Below are 26,803 nucleotides of genomic sequence, written 5' to 3' on the forward strand. Positions count from 1 at the left end.
GAGGATGAAAATCTATAAATGCGACCGTATGCAGAAGTACAAGTTTCTTGTTGCAGAAAGTTCCCGTACATGGAGATAAAGAGATAATAATGATTTTGGTGGATTATGTACCTACGCTAGTACGCTTCGGTCGCACTCCACGGTCACGGGCAGTGAGTCGTTCTTCCGGGCGGGCGTTAGACCTATGACAGAGGGTCTGGCGGTGTGGCGCTCGTAACGGATTTGCCGGGCGACCGCGCCTTGCGCAGCGTTATTGTTTGTGCAGTGTATCACAAGTCGGCTGAGCCGCAGCGTCTAATTACGCGCACGCCGCGCGCGGTCTACCGCCGCCGCTGCGAGCCGCCGCCGCCGTAATTGCCATTTCGGCGCGGCCGACCTCGGGGGCTCCGCCCCCGCCACTGTGCGCCGGCAGCCGACGAACCGTTCGGAAACTTGGTCCGCGCCACCGAAGTTGGCCAGTTGATCGCCCTCGTCTCCCGCGCCCGCGCCCGCACTCGACTCGCCCGCTCCGCGCTCGAGAGCCCTAATATTTTACTCGCGAGCCGCCGAGCTGGGCCGGCCCCGCGCGCTGAGCTGTCTGAGAGGCGAGCGGGTTAATATTTCAGGGAGGCGCGCGCGCAATATTCGGCGGCTGCAGCGCCAGACACGCGCTCTTGACCCGCCACCCGCGGCGCCGGCCGAGCTTACGCTGCTGCAGCTGCTGCGGCCGCGCACTGCAAACAGCAGAAGTTGCGCGGGCATTTATCAAACTTGGCGCGCTCTGCCCCCACCGCGCCAGCTTGCTTTATTTGCGTGCGCCATTGTGCGCCGGGTGCTGCCCGCCTCGGTGCGCTGTGCTGCACTGCCGGCTGATGGAAAACAGGAAGCGGCTCATCTGTCACCGCCTCTCGTTCGACGGCCGCCGCCGGCGCTGCGCCAATAACAGACGGGCTGACGTGACGCGACCAGCTGGGGTTTCGCAGCGCCCGCACTGCACTGGGTCACGCCGTTCCGTCCAACAGCGTCTACTTTTGATTTGTACGCCCACTGGACCCATGCGGGTCAGTCTTTGATACCATACTTTTATTTCTTTTTCATTTCTGATCGTTTCCGGCTGTTGCTGGTTGTTGGTTAAAGGGCATTTCTGTTGGGCCTAACCCTCCTACAAGGATGGTAGGCGGAGCCGAATTCTGATCTCAATATTGACTATATTTTCAGCGTGACGGTAGGTGTTTTCCAACACCTGTTGCTGAAAAACAGCTGAAAGTCCGTGTAGGAAGTAGCACCTTGCAGAAGCGCCATAAGCAGGAGCAGGGAAAGACCAATGAAAATGTCAACATTCTGGGCCAGAGCGGCTGGAAAGCCTAAATTTTAATGCACTGGCTGGTTATAACTAAAGTACATCTATTCACGGTGGTCCAATGTGGGTGAAAATATCGTATTGCACCAAAACTTGGAATGTTTCCTAAAGCGTTGACGCGGAAAGACTAGTTACAATTGTGACGCCCCACCCCCTCCCTCCTCCACTGTGCTGCTCTGGCGCTGTGAATGCAAGAAAGACATATAGAAATGTTTCCATATGGAATGGATTAGAAACGAAATGTGGGCAGAATAAGCCAAACAAGTGAGAACGGCATAATGTCGATGTCATTATTCACTGCTGCTTACAAATGGTTCAAAAAATGTTCAAATGTGTGTGAAATCTTATGGGACTTAACTTCTGAGGTCATCAGTCCCCTAGAACTAAGAACTACTTAAAAATGACTAACCCAAGGACATCACACGCATCCATCCCCGAGGCAGGAATCGGACCTGCGACCGTAGCGGTCGCGTGGTTCCAGACTCTAGGGCCTAGAACCGCTCGGTCATCACTAACGGCCTGCTGCTTATATAACTTGTTCAATACGAGCACCGGAGACGTCGACCAGGTACTATACAGTGCCATATTTCCACCTGCTGGACGAAACTGGAACCAGTTTCGTTCCGAATAAATCGGTTCCCCAGCTGCACTTTGATTATAACCACACGGTATTATATAAATGTATATATGTATGTGTGTGTGTTCCACATCTCTAGCCGGCCGGAGTGGCGGAGCAGTTCTAGCCGCTTCAGTCTGGAAGCGTGTGACCGCTACTGTCGCAGGTTCGAATCCTGCCTCGGACATGGATGTTTGTGATGTCCTTAGGTTAGTTAGGATTTAGTAGTTCTAAGTTCTAGGGGACTAATGACCTCAGAAGTTAAGTCCCATAATGCTCAGAGCCATTGAACCAATAATAGTTTTAGGTGAACTGAAATAATGAGCTGGCTCCTTCACTACACGTAGGCCAATAGATAGGAGGAATCGGTATTAATCTGAGTCAACGTGACACTCAGGTGTAGACCATTGTAATTAAAACTAAACTTCCTCTGACGTTGGGCGCTGATAACCTCGCTGTTGTGCGCCCTAAAACACTAATAATAATAATCATCATCATCATCATCCTCTGACGTCCCTACGTAACGTTCGGTGTGGTCAGTCACAACTATCCGTCATGAATCATTCCCAAGTAGGCTAAGCTTTTCCGAATATGTAGTGGTGCCTACATTTGCTGTAGGCTTGAAAATGCCCCACATTTATGTTCGTTTATTAATGTAGCACATTTGATGGGAACATAGTAGGAAGGCGGACGAGAGCTTCACGGTCGCGAGAACATTTGAAAAAAGTCCGTAATCTGGTAAAGAAAATTTTATGTCAACGTTCCTCTTGTACAGTTGCCAACACTTGCTGCAGCTGCGTCGCGAGATGAGGTTTCTCTTTTAATCTGAAATGTTACATCAAGGTGGCATTTCACTTGCTCACATACCTACAGCTACAACGTTGTCAAAGGGATTTTTGACTTACAGAATTAAAACTGTAATTCCGCAATCCTGTACCGTCGCAGTAATTTTTTTTAGAATCCTCATGAAACCTCGCTGCAGAGCTTTAATTTGCACTACAGAGCACTCTGCTCAGAAAAGAAAAACGAGTCACTGTGTACGTACAAGCAGGCGAATGAAAATATTAATTAAATGCGCAAGTGTGTCGCTTGGCGAGGAGATCATTAGGCCGTGCGCCGGCTTTGGAAGACAGCGTGAGGCTGGCTTGTAGTGCATTAATTAGCGAGGAGCGGCCGTCGTTGCCAGGTGCGGATCCACCGGAGGTCTTTGCACCTCAACCGCGCTGCCGGTTCGTGGCCTCTTCGCACGACGCAGCACGACACACTGTACGGAGCGTGTCATGCTACGGGCTACCGCGGGTCTGTGACGTTCTTGAAGAGAAACTCGACAGTATGGATCTGTGCAGAGGAGGGACTGCGATTCTTTAGTCCCCTTTAAGGGCGTCCCTCTGAAACAGCTGTGCAGCACATAAAACTACGATCGAGATCAGAGCCAGGACTCTATCTGCTTTAGTGCAGAGCGGTCTGTGTTTTATTCTACCTCTATGAACAGAGCTAACGAATAGCTATGCCCTGCCACGACTTCACCCCAATAGCACAGAAGCTCACTAATGTTTGCCTATTCAATCATGCATTGTCGATTTCTCGAACAGATTAAGTGTTTCACATACAGCCATAAAGATACTAATCTGACTTGGAGCTTCTGACACGGGAACTATTTTGATATCTACAGTGGTGTGTAAAACTTCAAGACGAAAGTAGTTTTCACGTGAAGTGTCACTTTCGAGTAACATAGCACAATGAAACTTCACCGATACATAGTTTGTTCATTGGTTGATTGGTTGATTCATTGAATGGGATCAGACAGCGAGGTTATCGATCCCTCTGGAAAAATGGACAAATGGCTCTAAGCACTATGGGACTTGATATCTGAGGTCATCAGTCCCCTAGACTTAGAACTACTTAAACCTAACTAACCTAAGGACACCATACACATGAGGCAGGATTCGAACCTGGTTCCGTACTGAAGCGCCTAGAACCGCTCCGCCACCGCCTCTGGATTCGGGACGGATCGAGAAGAAAGTCGGCCGTGCACTTTCAAAGGAACCATCCCGACATTTGCCTGAGGCGGTTTATGGAATTCGCGGGAAAACCAAATCAGGAAGGCTGGAAGCGGGTTTTAGCCGTCGTCCTTCCGAAAGCAAGTCCAGTGTGTTAACCACAGTCCGCAGATTGTGGTCGTGCGGTAGCGTTCTCGCTTCCCGCGGCCGGGTTCCCGGGTTCGATTCCCGGCGGGGTCAGGGATTTTCTCTGCCTCGTGATCACTGGGTGTTGTGTGATGTCCTTAGTTAGGTTTAAGTAGTTCTACGTTCTAGGGGACTGATGACCATAGATGTTAAGTCCCATAGTGCTCAGAGCCATTTGAACCATTTGTTAACCACAGCTCCGCCTCGCTCGCTGACGACGCATAGAAAGGTAATGACACTGAAATCACCGCGATTTATGGTGGTTCACTGGATATTAGAAAAGGCGGAACGTGGTTCTTAATAGGATGTGTGATCACCAGGGACGGCAGTACTTGCTCCGCAAGGTGCTCCAATACTGGTATGGAGTTCTTCTCCAATGTGTCACAAACGTGTTCAGTGGGATTTAAGTCGGGAGGACGGAGAGGCCAGTCCATTTGGTAAATATCCTCTCGCTCCAGAAACTGCTCCACCTACGCTGTTCGAAGCGCTTGCACGTTGTCTTCCATATAAACGAAGTCAGGGGCGAATGCATCCCCAGGAAAGCCGTGCATGGGGAAATAGTGCAATGACTCCATAGAACTGACCAGCGAGTGTATTCAAATGGTTCAAGTGGCTCTGAGCACTATGGGACTTAACTTCTGAGGTCATCAGTGCCCTAGAACTTAGAAACTAATTAAACCTAACTAACCTAAGGACATCACACACATCCATGCCCGAGGCAGGATTCGAACCTGTGACCGTAGCAGTCGAGCGGTTCCGGACTGAAGCGCCTAGAACCGCTCGCCCACAACGGCCAGCCAACGAGTGTACTGTGTTGAAAAATTTGGCGATCAGTACGCCCGTGCACAATAACGTTTCCCTATATCATAACATCTGGGACACCAAAACGATCATGTCCGACAGTTTTCCTGGATGAGTTACATCTTTCCACTCTCGCCATATGTGGGTACGTCCATAATCACTATGCAAACTGAATCTACTCTCATCCGAGAAGAGCACGCGAACACATTCGTACTTTGTTATGTCCCTGTGCTCCTGGCACCATAGTAAATCTGTGAACGTAGTGCACTCAGCGATTAACTTTACTGTGATATAGTACTCCTTCCCCCTGTGCGTCATGTGTCATTTCAGAGGTGCATTCGGACCTGTCGTCACTTTTACGGATGCCGACATGCGACCCCTTCGGACAGCTCTTCGAACGTGAGGATATTCGGCGAGATTACGTCTGGATGCGTTACATGTTCCCATTCTCGCCATAAGATGGTACGTCCATAACCACTATGCAAACTGAATCTACTCCCATCCGAGAAGAGCACGCGAACACATTCGTCCTTGGTTATGTCCCTGTGCTCCTGGTGCCATGGTAATTCTGTGAACGCAGTGAACTCTGCGATTAACTTCATTGTGATATAATACTCCTTCCCCTGTGTGTCGTTTCAGAGGTGCATACCGACCTGTCGTCATTTTTACGGATGCCGATATGCGACCCCTTCGAACAGCGCAGTTGGAGGAGCTCTTGGAATGTGAGGATATTCGGCAAATGGACTGACCTGAGCGTTCCCACTACTCAAATCCAATCGAGCCCGCGAGAGATACATTGTGGAGAGCACATCCACATGCACCTACGACTATCGAGCAGTTGTCAACCGAACTGGTGGAAGGATGGAACGCCCTACCACAAGAATTCCGTAACAGCGTTGTGGCCAGCATGGGAGCACGTTGTAGTGCTGTGCTGCCGTACATGGTGATAGCATACTATATTAAGAACCATATCCTGCCTTATGTCCAGAGGAACATCACTTTTCATTCCGTGACGCCCAGCTTTCTGTGCTCGACTGGGAGACCTCTGACACAATGCTTCCGCACTTTAAGTAATTCCGCGGGGTAGTTAATATGATGTCAGCCGTTGTGAGGAAAATTGAGGAGCTACTTGATTGAGAAGTAGCGGCTCCGGTCACTAGAATTCAAAACGGCTGAGAGAGATCTGTGCTGACCACACGCCCCTCCATATCCGCATCAAGTGACGCCTATAGGCTGAGGATGACACGACGGTAGGTCAGTACCCTTTGGGATCTTCCGAGATGCAGTCGGAGTTTAGAGTTTAGAAAGTTAATATGCTGTGGTACTTTATCGATCTTATCCTTACGTTTTGCAGAACAATGTAATGGAAAGCGCTACTTTACTTTTTTGCCTGTAGCTAAGCAAAGACCGCCTTTGCGTCTCGTCAGGTGGCGTGAACCTCCTCTGCCACACCGACTTAACGGCGGTCCAGTCGGTCTCAGTCGTAGATCACCGTTAAGTAGAAAACGGCCATCCAAGGACAAGTGTTAACAGTCGTGGGAGGACATGAACGCTATCATAAACTTCCTAAATTAAATATCATTTGGAGCGATTCTCGCTTGCTAATCTATCATCTTACATAAGAACGTCCCCAAGAACTGGTTGAAGATGGCTCTAAAGTTTGGTCTGTTATATGGTCTACGGGTAAAAATTTAATTGACGGTGAGGGGTATGAACTTGTTTGGTGAACTCTTTTATGTGTAGAATGTTTGAGCTGTTAGTCGGACCTATCTGCTGTGGCGTAGAGTTGCTTTTACTATGTGCTTTAGGTCTGAGTTACCACCGTTTTATTTACAGAATTTGCCAGCCGGGCTAACTTACGTTGGTGAAATTCGTTATGTAAGTCTTAGCTTTATCCATAGGTTAGAGCCTGGTTCGTAATTTATGAATGTTATTTGTTCTGCCTTCATGCAATCAATTTTGGTACTTAAGATTAATTTTACTGATGCTGTCTTATGTGAAGTCCTCAGAGCGTTCTGGTTCAAATTTATTTATACGTTCTGTTATAAAACTATCCACTGTAACCTCACCGTAAAATTAAGCTTTATACATTGGTATCCGTTCATTGGCTGAGATCTGGATTGTACTTAACTGTTTATGAGCGGTCCAATAAAATTTCTGTGGTCTGTCCTTCAAATTGTTTTCTAATCGTTCTTTACCTATTCTGATTTCCTGTCTTAAATGAACCGTTAGCGAAAAGTTTTCCAGCGCTTGATTTATATTTTGGGGAACATCGGTCACTTAAAATATTTTGTTTGTTTTTGTGGCAAATGAAGTCATACTATGCCTTCTTCAATTTACATAGAAGGAGAACCTTCTAAGTCAGCTCAAGGCTTGCAGTATTTCACCATTCCTAATTTCAACTTAAAATTCGAATATTACTTTTTTATTGGCCATTCTCTGCACCTTTCAGAGCTTGTTAATTTCACCTGTTCATAGAAAATTTAAGCAACAGCTTCGATAAATTTTTGTTCAAAAGACGCGACTTTTTTGGGTGGAGTACTATTTGTTATAGCATGGAACCTCACCTCTTCCAGTCCTAGCTACCTAAAGCATTTCAGCTTTTTAACAAGCGAAGCCCTCCGAAGCTGTTTATCTCAGCGTACTCTATATGCTCGAGTGCGCACGTCGGTTTTTGTCAACGAACACGCGAAAGCCAGAAGACGTCATTGTCCCCTTTCTCTGCCTTTCCAGTGTTCCAGCTGTCTTCTGTTACATTTTCCTCCGTGTCTACATTTCTTCAGAGCGTCTTATACTGCATTTGTATTACTCTTTGGTGTTCATCATTTGTCAGTGAAAAAATACTGCTGTATCACTGTCGCAGTGTACGAAGGTACCCATCAGCGTTAAAGTGAGCGAAACTGAGAGCCGAATCAAAGGCACGAAATAACAAGGGTGAACGAACAGCAGAAATGCCAACGCTCTTTCTGTGCGTCCCACCGAATACAGTTTCGTCCCTGGAATTGTCGGACTGGGTAGCCCAACCGGAGGCGTTGAAGAGAGTTGTCACTTCATACTGTGAGTCGAACATTATGAATTACCTCTAATATATTGGTCTATTAACACATAGCTAGCAGGGATTCATAAAATATCGTTCTTGTGAAGCATAACTAGCTCTTTATTCGCACGAAGTAGTGAGTGCTATTGGTAGGGAATCTCAAACTAATTTCATATTTCCAACTTTCCTTAAGGCTTTTGACACCGTTCCTCACAAGAGACTTCTAATCTAATTGCGTTTCCTACGGTGTATCGGTTCGGTTGTCCGATTGGATTCGGATTTTCTGTCAGAAAGGTCACAGTACCTAGTAATAGACTGGAAATAATCGTATAGTTATATCCGGCGTTCCCCAAGTAAGTGTAGTAGGCCCTCTGCTGTTCCTAACCTACTCGTACATAAACAGTTAGGAGATAATCTGAGCAACCCTCTAAGACCGTCTAGTGAAGTCATCAGAAGATGAAAATCAAATTCAAAATAACTTAGAAACGATATTTGTATGGTGCTTACAGTGGCAAATGTCTCTCAATAAGGAAACGCGTGAGGTCATCCACGTGAGAACAAAAAGAAATCAATTAAATTTCAGTTACACCATAAATCACACAAATTTAAAGACAAAATACCTACGAATTACAGTTACTTAAAATGCAACGATCACATAGATAATGTTGTGAGGAATGCAGAACGTTTAGAAGGTGCACCAGGTTTACTAAATAGGTTGCATGAACTACGCTTGTTCGACATCTGCTAGAGGAGTTGCCGTGCTGTATGGAATCTAAGCCAGATAAGAGTGACGCGTGACATCGAAAAAGTTAAAAGAAGGACAACTCGTTTTGTATTATTCCGAAATAGGGAAGAGAGCGTCGCCGATATGATAAGCGAATTGTGATGGCAGTCATTAACACAAAGGCGTTTATCGTTACGACAAGATCGTTTCAAGAAATTTCACTCACCAACTTTCTCCTCTGAAATGTGAAAATATTTTACTGTCGCCAACCTGCGTAGAGGGAAATGATCCTCATAACGAAATAAGCTCGCACAGTGTTCATTTTCCCGGTCGCTATTAAAGAGTGAACGATAGATAAACAGTCGGAAGGTGGTTCGAAGAACCCTCTGCCGGACACTTAAGTGTCAATTGCAGAGTATTCGTGTAGGTGTAGAAACAAAGAGTATCTGTGAGTCACGTCAATGTCTCAAGTTACGGCTGAATCAGGCCTGCTTTCGAAACGTGATTACTACGTTCCATTCGTGCGAACTCATAACCCAGCTATCTTATAGGCATGGGAACGCTGGAAAAAGCCTACAAGCACGGGGGTCCCCATTTCGTCAGAGGGAAGTAACAATAGTCAGCTCCGCGCCACGAAACGCCATATAGGCATCGACTGTTAATACTGTTTATACCAAGAAGGTACTAACCCTCCCTTGCATCGATACACGGACGGAAATTGACGCACTACTGATAGTTCCATGAAGGTCTGAGAAATTCATCACAAGGGATTGGCCACCTGTGTGTACCTGAGAGGAAGATAAAGAATGGAGATTCGAGTCTATAAAACGCCCCGAACCTGTAATGGTCGACAACCGACTGAAGTCATACCCGATCGCTCTTCACATCATGGTGCTAGGAATAACACCGTAGTCACCAACGATGGTTATCCTCGAAAGTGTACAACCGTGGTTCCTCGCTCGACACAATACGACGCCAATACGTGCGTCCTGGTAGTGGCACCACTCCAAACACCGCCGTTTGTGGGGCAGTAAGTCCCTAGTATTTCTGCTGCTCGCCTCTAACGGGTGGTACGGGATGATGCTGAACATTGCAGGCTGCCTATTACTTGTTTTCGGGTGGCCAGCGCAGATGAGAATGGGTTACGAAGTGTTTGGTACAGAATACGACTATCCTCACTTGTGGAATGTCCCAGAAGTCTTGATACTGCTCGATTCGACCGATCGTCCAAACTGGAGTTTCCCAGTGAAGCCTCTCTCAGATTGTGCCATGTACGAGTATGCGGCATCTTCGTGTCTCCAGTGATCACTCAATACCTTACGCTGTTCACGACCCTTGTAAGTCCTAACAGCTCTGACAACATCAGTGAACACGAACAAAACTGATACACTCTAGTGGCCGCTCTACATGTCACAGAGATTTGCAGTGTAATTATTTAGATACCCACGGATAATGTGTAAATGGTTCAAATGGCTCTGGGCACTATGCGACTTAACTTCTGAGGTCATCAGTCCCCTAGAACTTAGAGCTACTTAAACCTAACAAACCTAAGGACATCACACACATCCATGCCTGAGGCAGGATTCGAACCAGACTGTAGCGCCTAGAACCGCTAGGCCACCCCGGCCTGCGATAGTGTGAACATCTACAAAATTACATTGGCATCCGACCATGTCTTACGGGTGCTTTCGCTTTGTTAAGCAGTATATACACCAGGTGCCTCCTTCCAAAAATCGTCTCTGATGTTTCGGCAGATATTTGTGATTTCGTTTGCCCGAACAAATTGCGTTCATGTCTTTCACGTGACGCCTTGTGTCGACGAAACGCTTACGTTTGTTTCCTGCCCCTAAGAAAATTATTTTTAAAACGGAATTTTATGTGACCACCCTACAGAGCGGCCCTAAATTAGTCAGTTTGTGCTTTGTCAATATGTATGAACAGTGACAATAAACACGAGAATTAACGAGTACTGTAGCTGCGACAGCAGCGCCCTGGCCCACGCCGACTGCTACCGGGGTGCAGCTGCACTGATCAGTCGCTACTGGAGAGTTGTTTATTCATCCTGGTTTAGTGTCTCTGTTAAAACATATCGATAAAACGAATGTGGCACTAAATTACTTTGGGACGGTTCTACTGAATGGACAAGTAAAATTCCGTTTTAAAGATAATTCTGTTTGAAACGTGAAATAAACCTACGCTTTCCGTCGACACGGTTGTTACAGGAAAGACGTGGTGAACAGTATTTGTTTAGGCTGGCTCCACCCACACACACACACACACACACACACACACACACACACACACACACACACACACACACACGCACACACACACATTGCAGAAACTAAATTTGATAACGTCTGCGGATACACCAGAGAAAGATGTGCCTGACGAATCTTAGGAGAGATTAAAACTAAAACCGAACTCCGTCAGAACAGGCCCCAGAAGGCCCTAGGGTACCGACCGATCGCAGTGTCTTCCTCAGACGGGATTCATCTAGTCGGATGTGGAAAACCGCCTAAAAACCACATCCAGGCTGGTTGGCCCATCGGCCCTCGTCGTTAGTCCACCGGGCGGATTCGATCCGGGGCCGGCACGCCTACCCGAGTGCAGGAAGCAGCATGTTAGCGCTCTCGGCTACCCTATCGTGTCTGTCATTGGACGGGGATATGAGTGGATATATGATCAGCACACCGCTCCCCTGTGCGTTGTCAGTTTTCGTGACCGGAGCCCCTGCTTCTCAACGAAGTAGCTCCTCAATTGGCCTCACAAGAACTGAGTAAACTGCGCTTGCCAACAGCGGTCGGCAGACCCGGACGGTCACCCGTCCAAATGCTAGCCAAGCCCGACAGCGCTTAACTTCGGTCATCTGACGGTAGCTGGTATTACCAGTGTGGCAAGGGCGTTAACCTTAGGGGTATCACCTCGCATACATATTGAGGAGAGATGCAAGGAAGGCAGCAATCTAACTTGATGAAATAATCAAGCACATCAGATGCCACCTAGTGCAGTCTCGAATATGGTACAGGAATGAAGTACGACGAGACCAGGTGCGTGGTACAAACGCATTCCGGGACAGCATAATTAAGGGGTATATCGAAATAAAGATCTCGGAAAACCTAATGAAAGGCGACGGAGGTTTCAATTTAAACAACGATGGGGTCCAGTACTCAGTCTATTGTGGTCTGTCGAGCCATCACATCTACCAGAGCTGGGAAACGCTGAGATTATGTGCGTTTCACAGACTACTATTGCGGATTCTGAAAACGCACTGGGCATCGAAAGACGGTGGCCGGTGCCGGGGGTCGATTACCGCTATAAATAGAGGCGCAGTATTAGCGATACTCCACAATACATCTACATCTACATGTACTTTATACTCCGCAAGCCACCCAACGGTGTGTGGCGCAGGGCACTTTACGTGCCACTGTCATTACCTCCCTTTCCTGTTCCAGTCGCGTATGTTTCGCGGGAAGAACGACTGCCGGAAATCCACCGTGCGCGCTCGAATCTCTCTAATTTTACATTCGTAGGGAGAAGCAATATATTCGATACCTCTTCCAGAAACCTGGACAGCAAGCTACACCGCGATGCAGAGCGCCTCTATTGAAGAGTCTGCCACTTGAGTTTGTTAAACATCTGCGTAACGCTATCACGCTTACCAAATAACCCTGTGACGAAACGCGCCGCTCTTCTTTGATCTTCTCTATCTCCTCTGTCAACCCGACCTAGTACGGATCCCACACTGATGAGCAATACTCAAGTATAGGTCGAACGAGTGTTTTGTAAGCCACCTCCTTTGTTGATAGACTACATTTCCTAAGGGCTCTCCCAATGAATCTCAACCTGGTAGCAGCCTTACCAACAATTAATTTTATATGATCATTCCACTTCAAATCGTTCTGCTCGCATACTCCCAGATATTTTACAGAAGTAACTGCTACCAGTGTTTGTTTTGCTATCATATAATCATACAATAAAGGATCCCTTCTTTACGGTTGGAGACGTATAAAAACACAGCTCGCAGCAGCTGAAGAAGGTGGTCGGCTCCGTCTTCGATATGTTCGGAATAAAATGGAGTCACCAGCTCGGCTGAACACCTGTAAGCACAAGATTAATTGCAGAAGGGAGTTTATTCTTCATTTCGAGCTAGCACATTGCTTTGTTGAGCCTCTATGTTCAGCCATCTCTATGTTGTACTGAGGAGGGTTCGAACCCCCCAGGAAAAGTGCCGTTGCACGTTCGTTCGGTGTTCCGAAGAGAAGGGCCGCACTTGTTGGCCGGTGTGGGGGCCGCCCGCTCAGCAGGGGGCAGCCGGCGCGGTTTATACGAGGCAGCGGCTCGGCCCACGGAGTTTCCGTGCAGCAGGCCGCGCGTGTCGTGGCGGGCGCGACCGATAACTGACGCACGGAGTGACGGCGGGGCGGGGCGGGGCGGGGGCGTAGGCGTGCTCAGGAACACGCGCACGCACACGCGAGAGCGCCTGATAGCGGCCGCACGACACGGCCCGGCCCAGGCCGGCTTCCTTCTCAGCCCGCTTCCTGCAATATGGCCAGATAAATTGTGATCCTCCGCCGGCGGACAGGCGCGCGAACCCGCCCCCTCTCGGCGCCAGGCGAGCAGAGAGCAACACGCCAGCGCCAGCGGCCGCACGCTAGCCAGGCGCGTCGACGCTCACCGACGAGTGTGGTTTTCTTATTGGACGCCATCCAACGTCTGCATGTGCTGAGTCTTTTTCTCACCGTGGAATTGGCTCTTGTTAGTGCAACCTCAAGCCCTTCCTGATTTCACTACATCTTATGGAGTTGGATGTTGACCGGGAGGGGGGGGGGGGGGGGGGGGGGGGAAGGGAGGGGTAGCGGGGGGAGTGTCTACAGTCCGTCTGTAAACTGAATACCGTAACACAACTGTTAACTGTTCCCGACCCACACAGTCATCTCTGTGTCCTGCCACACAACGGATATAATCAAAACGCTGTGTGTTTTGCAAATCAAACTGCCTCTTGCTGTTCCTAGTTACTTTAGTTACAGCTGCAAAATACTAACGCGTATTCTTTACAGACGAATGGAAAAACTGGTAGAAGCCGACCTCGGGGAAGATCAGTTTGGATTCCGTAGAAATGTTGGAACACGTGAGGCAATACTGACCTTAAGACTTATTTTAGAACAAAGATTAAGGAAAGGCAAACCTACGTTTCTAGCATTTGTAGACTTAGAGAAAGCTTTTGACAATGTTGACTGGAATACTGTCTTTCAAAATCTAAAGGTGGCAGGGGTAAAATGCAGGGAGTGAAAGGCCATTTACAATTTGTGCAGAAACCAGATGGCAGTTATGAGAGTCGAGGGGTATGAAAGGGAAGCAGTGGTTGGGAAACGAGTGAGACAGGGTTGTAGCCTCTCCCCAATGTTATGCAATCTGTATATTGAGCAAGCAGTAAAGGAAACAAAAGAAAAATTCGGAGTAGGTATTAAAATCCATGGAGAAGAAATAAAAACTTTGAGGTTCGCCGATGACATTGTAATTGTGTCAGAGACAGCAAAAGGACTTGCAAGAGCAGTTGAACGGAATGAACAGTGTCTTGGAAGGAGGATATAAGATGAACATCAACAAAAGCAAAACAAGGATAATGAAATGTAGTCGAATTAAGTCGGGTGATACTGAGGGAATTAGATTGGGAAATGAGACACTTAAAGTAGTAAAGGTGTTATGCTATTTGGGGAGCAAAATAACTGATGATGGTCAAAGTAGAGAGGATATAAAACGTAGACTGGCAATGGCAAGGAAATCGTTTCTGGAGACGAGAAATTTGTTAATATCGAGTATAGATTTAAGGGTCAGGAAGTCGTTTCTGAAAGTATTTGTATGGAGTGTAGCCATGTATGGAAGTGAAACAAGGACGATAATAGTTTGGACAAGAAGAGAACAGAAGCTTTTGAAATGTGGTACTACAGAAGAATGCTGAAGATTATATGGGTAGATCACATAACTAATGAGGAGGTATTGAATAGAATTGTGGAGAAGAGGAGTTTGTGGTACAACTTGACAGGAAGAAGGGACCGGTTGGTATGACATGTTCTGAGGCATCAAGGGATCACAAATTTAGCATTGGAGGGCAGCGTGGAGGGTAAAAATCATAGAGGGAGACAAAGAGATGAATACACTAAGCAGATTCAGAAGGATGTAGGTTGCAGTAAGTAGTGGGAGATGAAGAAGCTTGCACAGGATAGAGTAGCATGGAGAGCTGCATCAAGCCAGTCTCTGGACTGAAGACCACAACAACAACAACAGTTACCTTATTTATCCCATACGCGTTTCGCCTTCTCCTGTTCTAAGGCATCATCATTGGGATCTATAACGATACAGTTTTGCTAGTTATAGATTATCAAACAGTTCACTATGCGATTTTTTTGTAAAAAAAGTAATTACTTACGATTTGCTGATCTGCGTTTCCTCACATCAGGTTTGGAGGTCGCACTTCCACTTTTATCACTGCCATATATTCTCATCTTTGTGTTCTCGCTGTCCACACACTGTTCACCATGTTTCTTTTTTTTGTGGTGGAGTGAGAAAGATGGTGAACAGTGTATGGATGGCGAGAACACAGAGATGTGAATATATGGCAGTGATAAAAGTGTTAGTGCGACCTCCAGACCTGATGTGAGGAAACGCAGATCAGCAAATCGTAAGTAATTACTTTTTTTTAGAAAAAATCGCGAAGTGAACTGTTTGATAATCTATAACTAACAAAACTGTATCGTTACAGATGCCACTAATGATGATGCCTTAGCACAGGAGAAGGCAAAACGCGTATGGGATAAGTAAAGTGAACAACAGCAGGAAGAGGCAGTTTGATTTGCAAAACAAGTATTTATATGCGTGCTGCGGAGGATGGCCACACAAACGGACTTGTTAAAACTCTGCGCATAGCACACAATCAACACCAGCAGGCATTATTGAAGCACTAACGTTGCCACCAGATCTCAAACCGAAAGTAAGTGAAGCTAACACTAGATTTTTTACAGCAGGATGGATCAAAAAGTAATGCCTCATGTTTCATGAGAAATTTAACAATAAACATGTATGAGCGGAATTATTATAGATCTAACCTCAACTGCCCTCTACAGAACGTTACCGTTCACCACAGTCACCATGCAAATGTACAAATTTGCGGCATCATTCAGTTCAGGCATCAAAACCAGTTCAAAAAAATTAAGAGTTCGGCTTCTTGAACCATTTTTCTCAGAATGATTTTAAAGCTGTTGATTGTGATCTCAATAATGTCTGTCTCCTCGAATAACTTCATCAGCACGTCCTCGGTTTGCATCTGCGACAGATCTTGAAGGCCGGCCGCTACGGTGGCACATCTGAAGCGTCTGTTTCTCCGTTACCAAACTTCATCATTCAACGACGCACATTTATGAGGTCCGTTGCAGCGTCTCCATACACTTTCTACGTGCGTAAGATTGAAATAACATTAAAATCGTGGGTCCAAACGCAAAAGTCTGAATTCGTCGAGACTGATTTTATATCAGACTTCGATGTTGCAAATGTGTACAAATGAATGATCACTATCTTGAACCGTGGATGACGGTTCAGGATTTGATCTGTACTAATTATGCTGTTATATTATTTTTTATTAAATTTTTTATCACACAGGAGGCATTACATTTTGATTCAGACTCGTATGATCATTGCCCATTTATAGCTGCTTTAGGTAGCACGGGAGAAATCTCTAGTTAATCATTTACTCAAACAGACCTACGCCAATGAATTGGTGTTATGAAGCACGAATTATCTTCGTATTAACACATAGCATTAAAATGAAAATGCTTACAAACTGGAGCTTGATATGGAGGCACAAGGCTAACAGAGCGAAGTAATGAATATGCATCATCTCACCAATGTTCCGCATCACTACGCTCAAACCAATCGCTGCCGAAATCTGCACGTCCACCACTGAAGAGGGACTAGTAGCCGCAGTCGTTCTCTCAAGTCCCTCTTATCTATACTGGCTCGCACGACTTGTGTTTGTGTAGGCCAGTCAGGAGCCGGTACCTCCGTCTTAGCTTTTAGTATTTTTGTATTAATTGCTGGAATGAAAAGATTAATAAATCTCCCCATATGACGTGATGGAATATAGATCATCTTTGCCTGTCCGTATTGAAAATAATTATCCCTTTTATGGTAAAGAGAACATGCACAGTTCAATAGCCAGACTGTGATCTGACATTTTGCATCTCGGCCGTTACCAACTTTTTGGGAGGGAAGGAAGAACGTCCCATAGCAGCCGTTGCGGCATGCCCAACGAGGAATCTCGCGCCCTTCTGACGGCGGCATTTCGCCCAGCTATGCCCTTCAGCGGCTTAGCCATTCGCACAGATTAGAACGATTTCACAGCACCTGGCCACAAACTGTCTACCTGTCTAGTCATTTGCTCCGTTACAGTGCGAGGGACAACATCTAATTCGAAAACTTCCAGTTAGAACAGTAGGTGAATAATTACTTTATGCAGCTAGCCAGCTTCACGAAAGCAGCCACTGAGTTGGTTGACGGCGAAATCAACGTGACAAGTTTGGTGTTCTGTCCTTACAAACTTTCTCCAAGTATCAGTTATAATGAAATCGTCGAAGCACAGCTGACCTCGCTCACTCAGTCACGATATTAACACCAAAGAAGCCGTTCCGCAGAAAAGATCGAATGTGGCCGATACATGGGAAAATGTGAACGGATAGATATCGGAACTGGACCCAGCTCCTCTCTACTTCTGATATGTTTTAACATGCTCCCCTCGCTAGGTATTCCGGTCGCTAAGGCTATGATCTAAATCTGTGACATCGCTGTAAAGCGCGGTACATTCTCATGCGAAACGAGAACTCTTAACATTAGATCTACAATGTTGTGCATGGTCGATTATGTTTGTCACCTGTCTTATAACATTAGTTAATGTTATTTGTCATACTATGAATTTCACGGATTTCCGACGTAACACTTGAATTAAAATCGTTTATACAGTGCTAGTAATGAGTTTGTTGGCAGTCTGAAAATGTTTCACATTAGTCTTTAAGTGCTGTAACATCTAGTTCCCTTGGTAGGAGACTAAACCCATTACTAGGGAGATAATTTTTTTAAACAGAGGAAGGAAGAAGAAAGGGAAAGGGGTAGGTGCGAAATCACGAGTATTGCAATGGCGTAAGTGGAAAATTTGTGGCGCATCGGGAATCGAACCCTGATTCTCTGCGTCTTTAGGACGGTTGCTGAACCAGCTCGGTCACCCGGACACGACTCCCGACCTACTCAGCTTCTCAACTTATCGCACGATGCATTGCAGCGTCCCTCGTTCATTACACCCCCTACTCACAATTTCTTGATTCGAGTAGCGGTCTGATCGATATTTGTTCATCCGCACTGGAACATATGTCACGGAGACATCGCGCTCGAGATGACGTGGCCTGTAATTCGTTTTCTGAAATATAGGAAAGGGGAAGAGTGAAAAACGGTTAGATCCGGCACAAATTTTCATCTTACGCTATAGCAATACCATAATTACCTGTGCGACTGGGAGTGATGACTTCCCACCTACCCCTTTCCCTTTCTTCCCCGTTCCTCTATTTCAAAGAAATGAAATACAGGACCCGTCATCCCGAGTGTTCTCTGTTCCGCCGGACACTTCTGACAGAATAGACAATAATCAGTTACACTAAAGAGATAAATGTCACGGCACATTCTGTGCGAGTGTCTCCAAAGTAACACTGCTTTCTTATGTTGTGGCGAGTTTCATCAAAGCAGATGAACTCATTGTTGGCACGTATATTAGCGGATTGTAAGTAATGCAAGTGATTACTGGCCGTGAGTATCACGGTATTTTGGGATCGACATATCCTTTACTTCTGCCATACGTATCCAAGTATCTCCATCGAGTGTGGTAACGCTGTGGTTAGGACACTGGACTCGCATTCGGGAGGCTGGCGGTTCAAAATGACGTCCAGCCATCCATTTAAGTTTTCCGTGATTTCCCTAAATAACTTTAGGCAATCGCCGTGATGGTTCTTTCGAAAGGGCACGGTCGCTTTCCTTCTCCATCCTTCCCTAATCCGAGCTTGTGCTCCGTCTCTAACGACCCCCTTGTCGACGGGACCTTAAACACTAATCTCCTCCTCGTTCAAGTATCACCAATCATTCTTTGTGAATTTAGCGGTATAGTCATACAGGTCTTGGATGTATCTGTAGGTTTATTACATTTGTAGTGCTCAGTCTCTCGTAAACGTTTCAGAATCTTTGCGTTATGAATTGTTTCACCACGGAAAACAACGAAATTAACAGGAGATATTAAAACGAGAAACACGGAAGTAACAAATTCCCCGTACATACCCTCTGAACCAATTACGAAAGACATACGTACTAAAAAAGGAATGAAACTACCGAAACATCCAAAATATGTATGACTACACCGCTAATTGCACAAAGAAAGAATGGAGACATTTGGGTAAGAATGGCAGAAGTTAGGTATAGCTTGGTCGAAAAGTGCCAAGTTACTCATGGTCAGTCCTCATTTATATTTTTTATAGTATGACTCCGTTTACTGACAGTCACACTGAGCTCTCAGAGGCAACTTATATGGATTACGTGGTTCTCGCCTGTCAGGATACTGTTCCTGACACAGATGTAGTGCAGGTAACATGAAATGAATTAGTACGTGCAGCTGAATCGCACAGTATCACACATTTAGAGATTTTGCAACTAATGAACAGTAAAAATTTTCACTTTGCAGTGGAGTGTACAGTGTAGTGAAACTTCTTGAAAGATTTGAAAACCTGAGTAAAATTTAATCTAACCTACTGAGACAAAGAGCAGTCAGTTCGATTCTTTAAACTTCCTGAGCCGCGCAGGTAAGAGAAGTAATGTTGGGTTAGTGATCTGTCGATATCTGTCCTCAATTATTTACTGGATGCATTCCAATCCCTATCATTAACAGTTTTTGCCCTCTACAGCTCTCTCTAGTAAGATGGAAGTCATTCCCTGATGTCTGAACAGATGTCCTATCATCCTGTCCCTTCTCCTGATCAGTGTTTTTACACATATTCCTTTCCTCTCCGATTCTGCGCAGAACCTCCTCATTCCTAACCTTACCACTCCACCTAATTTTCAACGTTGGTCTGTAGCACATCATCTCAAATGCTTCGATTCTCTTCTCTTCCGGTTTTCCCAAAGTCCACGTTTCACTATCTTACAGTGCTGTACTCCACACGTATATTCTCATAAATTTCTTTCTCAAATTAAGGCCTGTGTTTGATACTAGTGGACTCCTCTTGGCCAGGAATGCCCTTTTCACCAACGCTAGTCTGCTTTTGATGTCCTGCTTGTTCCGTCCTTCATTAGTTATTTTACTGCCTAGTTAGCAGAATTCCTAACTTCATCCTTTCGTGAACATCAATCTTTAGTTACTATAACGTGTCAAAGGAACATACATTAAAACATATCTTTTACAAAGTTTAAACATCAATTTTCTTGTCGAGACTATGTTGAGCCGGCTCTACTAAGTAATGCGAAACGAAAAAATCGTAACGAAAATTTTTAGCGCATTACACTATCGATACGTTAGATAAGCTAAGAAATGGAGAAGGTAGGACGAGAAAGTAGATCCTGCCGATGTTGAAATTAACTTAGTGTCATTTGCTGTATGATTTAGAGAAACAATGAATATCCTGATATTGGACAATCAGTGAGATGAGTTCCGCTTCTCTCGAACACTACTGTCTTAACTAAAGTTCCAGTTTAACTATGTGGAAGAGGTATAATTTATGAGGGTGCTAAAACGCTTAGCGTATGAATGTTGCACATAATAAATAACATTCGCCAAAAGAAACATGGCGTTAAATTAAGTGTGAATGAGTCGTTTAAAACTTGAAACAGTTCCAGAGTTTTAAAGCTTCTTAGCCAAAGGTGAAACGAGTCCTTTTGACGTTTTTATATCGTGCTTTTGCCGCTTTATCGTTCTGTTATAGCGGCGACAATTGCTGTGCGAGTTACCTTACCATTCACTGTTATGACAATCTGTTTGAACTGTCTCCCTAGTTTTTTCTGACGGAAAGCAGCCATAAAAGTAAGTGACTTTGTTTGTCGTTACAGAGAATCTCTCATATTCCACGTAATGCTACAGTAAACTAGGCGAAAGAAACAAGTATTTTAATATGAAACGCAGAATGGAATAAACTAGTAGCTAAACAGACTGTTCTTGTCGTTCTGTTAGGCATAAAGCCTTGCTATTGAAAGGATTAAACCTCAAGTACACTAGCGAATGTAGAGCATCATCGTGATTTGGACCATGTAATAGAGGAATACCTATGTGGTGGTTTGCCTCTTATTTGAGAAAAGAGCAGAATTTTAGGATTCATTGTATCGTATACACACCTCATATTTAATGGCGAACTAGAATTTCAATAGTTAGATATCCGCGTTTTAAAATACGGGATGGCAGCAGGGGCTGCATTTTCGATAAGGTTGTCATACTGTACATGCAACGACTTCCTCCACAGTTAAACCAGCTGTTTTCTGGACTAGTTTTGAGTAAGATCTGCTGTGGCTGTTTCAATTTTGCTTAAAATTTTTGGTGATACAGTTTTAAAACAATATCTGTAAAAAATTAAAGGAAGGAAAGTACTGTATTAGCTAATTGACAGTCGGAATCAAGAGCAGCTGCCATGGTTTCTAATACTGTAAGTTAAGAATACATCGCAGCAAGTAATTCTCAATGTGACATAATTGGTATATAAATAACACGATGTTAAAAATCTCAGTAAACCTTACATCTTTACCTGGCCGGCAATGCAGGGATACGTGATGAGTATTAGACGCAGCTGTGCGCTGTTTTTAAGACTTGTAGACAATAGTGAGCCACATAATGTACTCATAAGAATTAGGTAAGAAAATCACTCTTTTCTTCACAAAACAAAAAAATTAGAAATTAGCACCGTGTCAGGTGCAGTTTTCTAATCCGTAAAGTGGATCTATATTTTGTACAGCTTAACAGATATCTGAAACAAAAACCAAGCAGAAAATCAAAGAAGAAGATTTATGCAGTGGAAACAATAGTGCAACGTTTTCTAAAAGAATATTGTGAAAAAAGAGAGTAACTTATATCTTTCACTTTGCTGTATAGAGCGTAGACGCAAGAGATTAGTTTACTCAGTTACGTATTACCGTTTGATATCTGCTGGTGAATCTCCAGCGTGTTGTTTAGTTTTTTTTATTGCTGTACTTTACAAAACGTGTTTAAATTGTTTTGTTAGGAAACGATTTAATTCGAATATCTAAGGAATAAATTTGTTCCTTCCACTTCTCTTTACGTTTGAGTCCGGTATTACATGGAAAAAAGGAATACTTAATAAGAATGTGAATGACAACAAACGGTAGTATTATGTGAGTACTGCGACATTCACTGAAAGCGACAATGGATCCCGAATGCGACAAGTATTTGCAAGAGCGCAAAGATTTAACACTGCTACTCTGGACATGGTCTTGGGGATGGTTTACCACAGAGAGCAGCGCGCTTCGTTACAGGAAGCGTTACGGAGATGATAGATAAACTCCAGTGGAAGACTCTGCAGGAGAGACGCTCAGTAGCTCGGTACGGGCTTTTGTTGAAGCTTCGAGAACATAGCTTCACCGAGGAGCCAAACAGTATATTGCTCCCTCCTACTTATATCTCGCGAAGAGACCATGAGGATAAAATCAGAGAGATTAGAGCCCACACAGAGGCATACCGACAGTCCTCCTTTCCACGAACAATACGAGACTGGAGTAGAAGGAAGAACCGATAGAGGTACTCAAGGTACCCTCCGCCACACACCGTCGATACTCGATTAGAGCAGCAGCACCACTGACACCGTTTTGATGAGCAGTTTTACGTATAAGGCCCTGCTCATCTTGTCGAGACCCATGTTGACTGTCCACAGTTGTAATTCACACTGCCTGCCGAAGTGGCTGTGCGGTTAAAGGCGCTGCAGTCTGGAACCGCAAGACCGCTACGGTCGCAGGTTCGAATCCTGCCTCGGGCATGGATGTTTGTAATGTCCTTAGGTTAGTTAGGTTTAACTAGTTATAAGTTCAAGGGGACTAATGACCTCAGCAGTTGAGTCCCATAGTGCTCAGAGCCATTTGAACCATTTTTTAATTCACACTGGTGATTGTGTTTCAGCCTACATCGCCGTAACAGTACCGGCGCCTAAAGGCAAGATATCATCCTAACACTACTAATAAAGCAAATACAGCAACGCCCAATCTGAACATCACTCCTATGTGGTTGGGTACCGATATGATAAACAGCTGTCCGTCTACAATGGCTTAAGTAACAAAAGTTCAGTTGGAACCACCGTGTATAGTAAGCACGGGCCGAGGGCATTCCTGGCCAACAGAGGTCTACTGGTATCGAACATTGGTCTTAGTTTGAGAAACGAATGTCTGTGAATACACGCCTGGAGCACAGCGCTGTGTCGGCCGCGGTGGTCTAGCGGTTCTAGGCGCGCAGTCCGGAACCGCGCGGCTGCTACGGTCGCAGGTTCGAATCCTGCTTCGGGCATGGATGTGTGTGGTGTCCTTAGGTTAGTTAGGTTTAAGTAGTTCTAAGTTCTAGGGGACTGATGACCACAGATGTTAAGTCCCATAGTGCTCAGAGCCAACCACAGCGCTGTGCGGACCTGTGGAAAATAATCGTGGAAAGGGGGAAAACGGGAAAAGAACGGAAGCGCTTACGATGAGATGTTACAGAAGAATGCTGATTTATTTATTTATTTTGCGTTCGATATGCCAGACGCCTTACAGTAATATACACATTCAGCATGGGAAACTTAGTTACCATGCAAATGTTGCAAATTTGAGTGGACGGTGACAGCCTAGATGTGGCCCACTCCCCTACTAGTGTTTGGGTGTGATGAGAAGATGAGCGAAACACGAACCGAATGTCACGCCAGAGCGATGGCCAGACGTACTCGTGCCTCCTGGCCCTGCCAGATGCGCTACTCGAAGAAGAATGCTGAAAATTGACCGTACTAATTGTAAAAGAGGAGGCCCTCGACAGACTAAGGACATATATTTTGTGCCAGTGCAACATATATGAAGATGTTGAAACAGCAGGAAATTGTCGCAGCGTGGCAGGCAGAACCTTAGCAGTGTAAAGACTGTTAAAACACTATACGTAAATGATATCTAAAGAGATAATGACAGTGCCGTTGCAGAAAGGATGTAGTGTAGAGCGATACGATACAGAATGTCTCCGTGATGATGTTAGAGACTTTCAGGGATGATTAAACGATAAATATATTAATTTGAGGTGAGCAAACCTGGTCTGGTAACGACCGAGTCGAAACTTATAAGCGAAAATTTTTTATGAGGAATCTGACAGGGGGCCTGTCCTACTGCAAGCTGTTTACTTTCCATATTTTGAGAGAAGGTCGTGTCGACCAGAAGAAAGAAATAATGTTTTGTGACGTACCATCCGCTATAAACATCCGTGGGCGTCGGCGGGCGTTAAATACGATGGTGAATCCAGGACCTGCTCTGGGTATGACAAGGAGGGTCGTCTCCGTTCGGAATGCCTGCAACGGCGCATCGGTCAACTGTCGCCCGCTAAGATGCAGAGAGAGCCACCACCGATGGCATTACCCGTTCGGCAACCAACAGAGCCATTGTGACTCCCCCCTCCGCGAGGTCCGACGGAACGGATGCGCCTGTGTCCCTTCCTCTTCTTACCATATCGACCCCTGCCCACACCGTGCTGGACGCTTCGATGGATCTTTCAGCACTCATCGTTCCTACGACGGCTGTTGTGGTGGAACGGCGGGAATCCCTTCCGTCTTCCGGTAATGAAGGTCGGGTTGCGAAAACTACGGTCACAACAGAGGCGGACCGTTCGCCCTGGTGTTTGCGTTGGATCGTATGGGCACAACTGAGGCGCCCACGACATCGGCATGGAGGGACGACGTCGGAGAAGCACAGGACCAAGCGCAGGTGTCTGCGGCACCCGCGACGGAGCAGAAAACGCACGGCAGCAGCGGCGGATTCCAGGGACACCAGGCGAGCGACGCTGCCGGCTGGCCCCCTTTTGTTACCTACCGGCCGAACTCCCCCACGTGGCGGTCCACATCTTCAAACGTACTATGTAGCTACGATTAACATCAACAACATTAGTACCCGGGTGAAAATCCAAATTCTGCGGGAAATAATTTGGGCTTCAGACATCGACGTTACGCTGCTTCAGGAGGTGCACTTGACCGCCCTGCCGGATGTGGCCGGTTACCTCTCTTACGCCTCTCCTGGTGACGACTTTGGACGCGGATTAGCCATTCGTGAGGGCTTATCAGATGAAGACGTCATTTACCTGCCTTCCGTGAGGGTATGGCACTTACCCGCATTGTAAACGTGTAAACCCCATGGAGCTCTGGCCATAGAAGGGACAGAGCTTTACCCTGAGGAGATCACTCCCCTCCTTTTGGCCGCTACGAATATTGTTTTTTTTTTTTTTTTTAAAAAAGAAAATTTTTATTACAAACCATAATAATTATACAATTTTAACCCACTTCCTTATCTGATTAGTGGGTCATAATAATTATACAACTGATAATTGTGTTGCAGCCGATTACAATTTTCAAGCGAGCTACAGTTAGTATTACATACAATGGCCATTTAATATCTAGTACCTAGGACTTATATCTATTTCTTATAACTAGTTCCTATCGCCTGCAGCGTCACATGTGTGCCAGTGAGATATAAACCTACTTCGATACCCTTGCTCATCGAGCTAAGCCCGAAGAGCGCGCCCCTGGCACTGGGCAGGCCACGATATTGATTCGCTGCAGTTCCCTAGCTTAATTTTCCTAAACTAAGTCCTACAAACTAACTTATCCTACGTCATATCCGGTGCATGTCCTTATCGGTAGCGTTCACCTCCACTCCCGCTAATCCTGCACTTGGCGGATTCCAACTATGATGGAAAGTCGGCCAGTCCACGCACAGGCGGTATGGGAATAGGGCTCTGGAGGCAATCAGCATTGGTAGTCTCAGTTATTTAGTTCATGTCCCTCAAGTATTCTGTTAAAACTTTCCGTGATACCTCGTTGGCCAATGTATTTAGCAGCTGGAAAGTGTCCTCACGTCTAAGCATTTGATATGTGTCATGGTTTGGAAGTCTGTCTCGAAATGTAGTCGCAACATCATTGAAGAGGAGGCACTCGTAAACCACATGGTCCGTAGTACCCTCTGACACGCCACAGTCACACGTGGGTGTAGCCCTCTTTCCAAATCGACATAAGTATGTCGGGTAGGGTCCATGGCCAGTGAGAAAATGGATCAGTCCTCGTATTGGTTCAAAGTATTTCATGTCCAAGCGCTCTCTCACATCTGGTATGAACTGGAAAGTTCTACGTACAGTTTCTTCTACCTCCCAAGACCCCTGCCAAAGTTCCTCCCCTCTTTTCCTTATTTCCCTTTTGTTCTCCATGATGTCTAAAATTTTCTCATGATTCCCCTTTTCTGCCCAGTACCAAGCCGCTTGTTCCCTTATTTTGATGTCCAGGGGGCAGAGCCCCATTGTGGCTAATAGGGCCCCCCTTGAAGATGTTCTGTAGGCCCCCACAGATATCAGTATCATTCTTCCCTAGACCCTTCTCACTGTCATGACGGGCATAGCCCTCGTGAGCCTGTGCGCCCAGACTCCCGAGCAGTAACCCACTATTGAGGTTAGGAAACTGTTATGGTAAAGTTTAGTAAGGTGTGGGGGAGATGGAATCTTTTGTGTCCTATCGAGATGAGGTTGTTTAATATCTGCAGATCTCTCTGGGTTACGGTGTCAATGTATTTCCCGAAGTTTCACCTCTCATCGATGATGACTCCTTGGTAGTGTGTCTCACGTCACCGGAGAACTGGTGAGCCGTTAATTCTGACAGTGGGATTTCTAATTAGATGTCCCTTTAACAGCAGATTCGGGGATTTGCTGGGTGAGATTGTCATTTTAGTCATGTGGCACCATAGTTGGAGTTTCTCTATGCCTCTCTCAATTTTCGGTTCTATGTCTTCCCGGCTGCGGCCGCCTACCTCTAGCACTACTTCG

The 26,803-nt window shown here is 45.7% G+C and overlaps 1 protein-coding gene across 1 annotated transcript in view; it reads right to left on the reverse strand.

Moving 5' to 3' along the window:
- Positions 1 to 320: 320 nt before the first annotated feature.
- LOC124560502 (Holliday junction resolvase MOC1, chloroplastic-like) overlaps positions 321 to 26,803 on the reverse strand; it is a 140,504-nt gene continuing 114,021 nt past the window's right edge. Inside the window, exons 3-5 of the mRNA XM_047130925.1 lie at positions 12,977 to 13,244; positions 688 to 975; positions 321 to 573 (exon numbers count right to left, since the gene is read on the reverse strand). Of these exons, the coding sequence (XP_046986881.1) occupies positions 321 to 573; positions 688 to 975; positions 12,977 to 13,244 (809 nt within the window). The remainder of the gene's footprint in view (positions 574 to 687; positions 976 to 12,976; positions 13,245 to 26,803) is intronic.

This window comes from Schistocerca americana, chromosome 1, assembly GCF_021461395.2.
Source record: "Schistocerca americana isolate TAMUIC-IGC-003095 chromosome 1, iqSchAmer2.1, whole genome shotgun sequence".
NCBI classification, from domain to species: domain Eukaryota; kingdom Metazoa; phylum Arthropoda; class Insecta; order Orthoptera; family Acrididae; genus Schistocerca; species Schistocerca americana.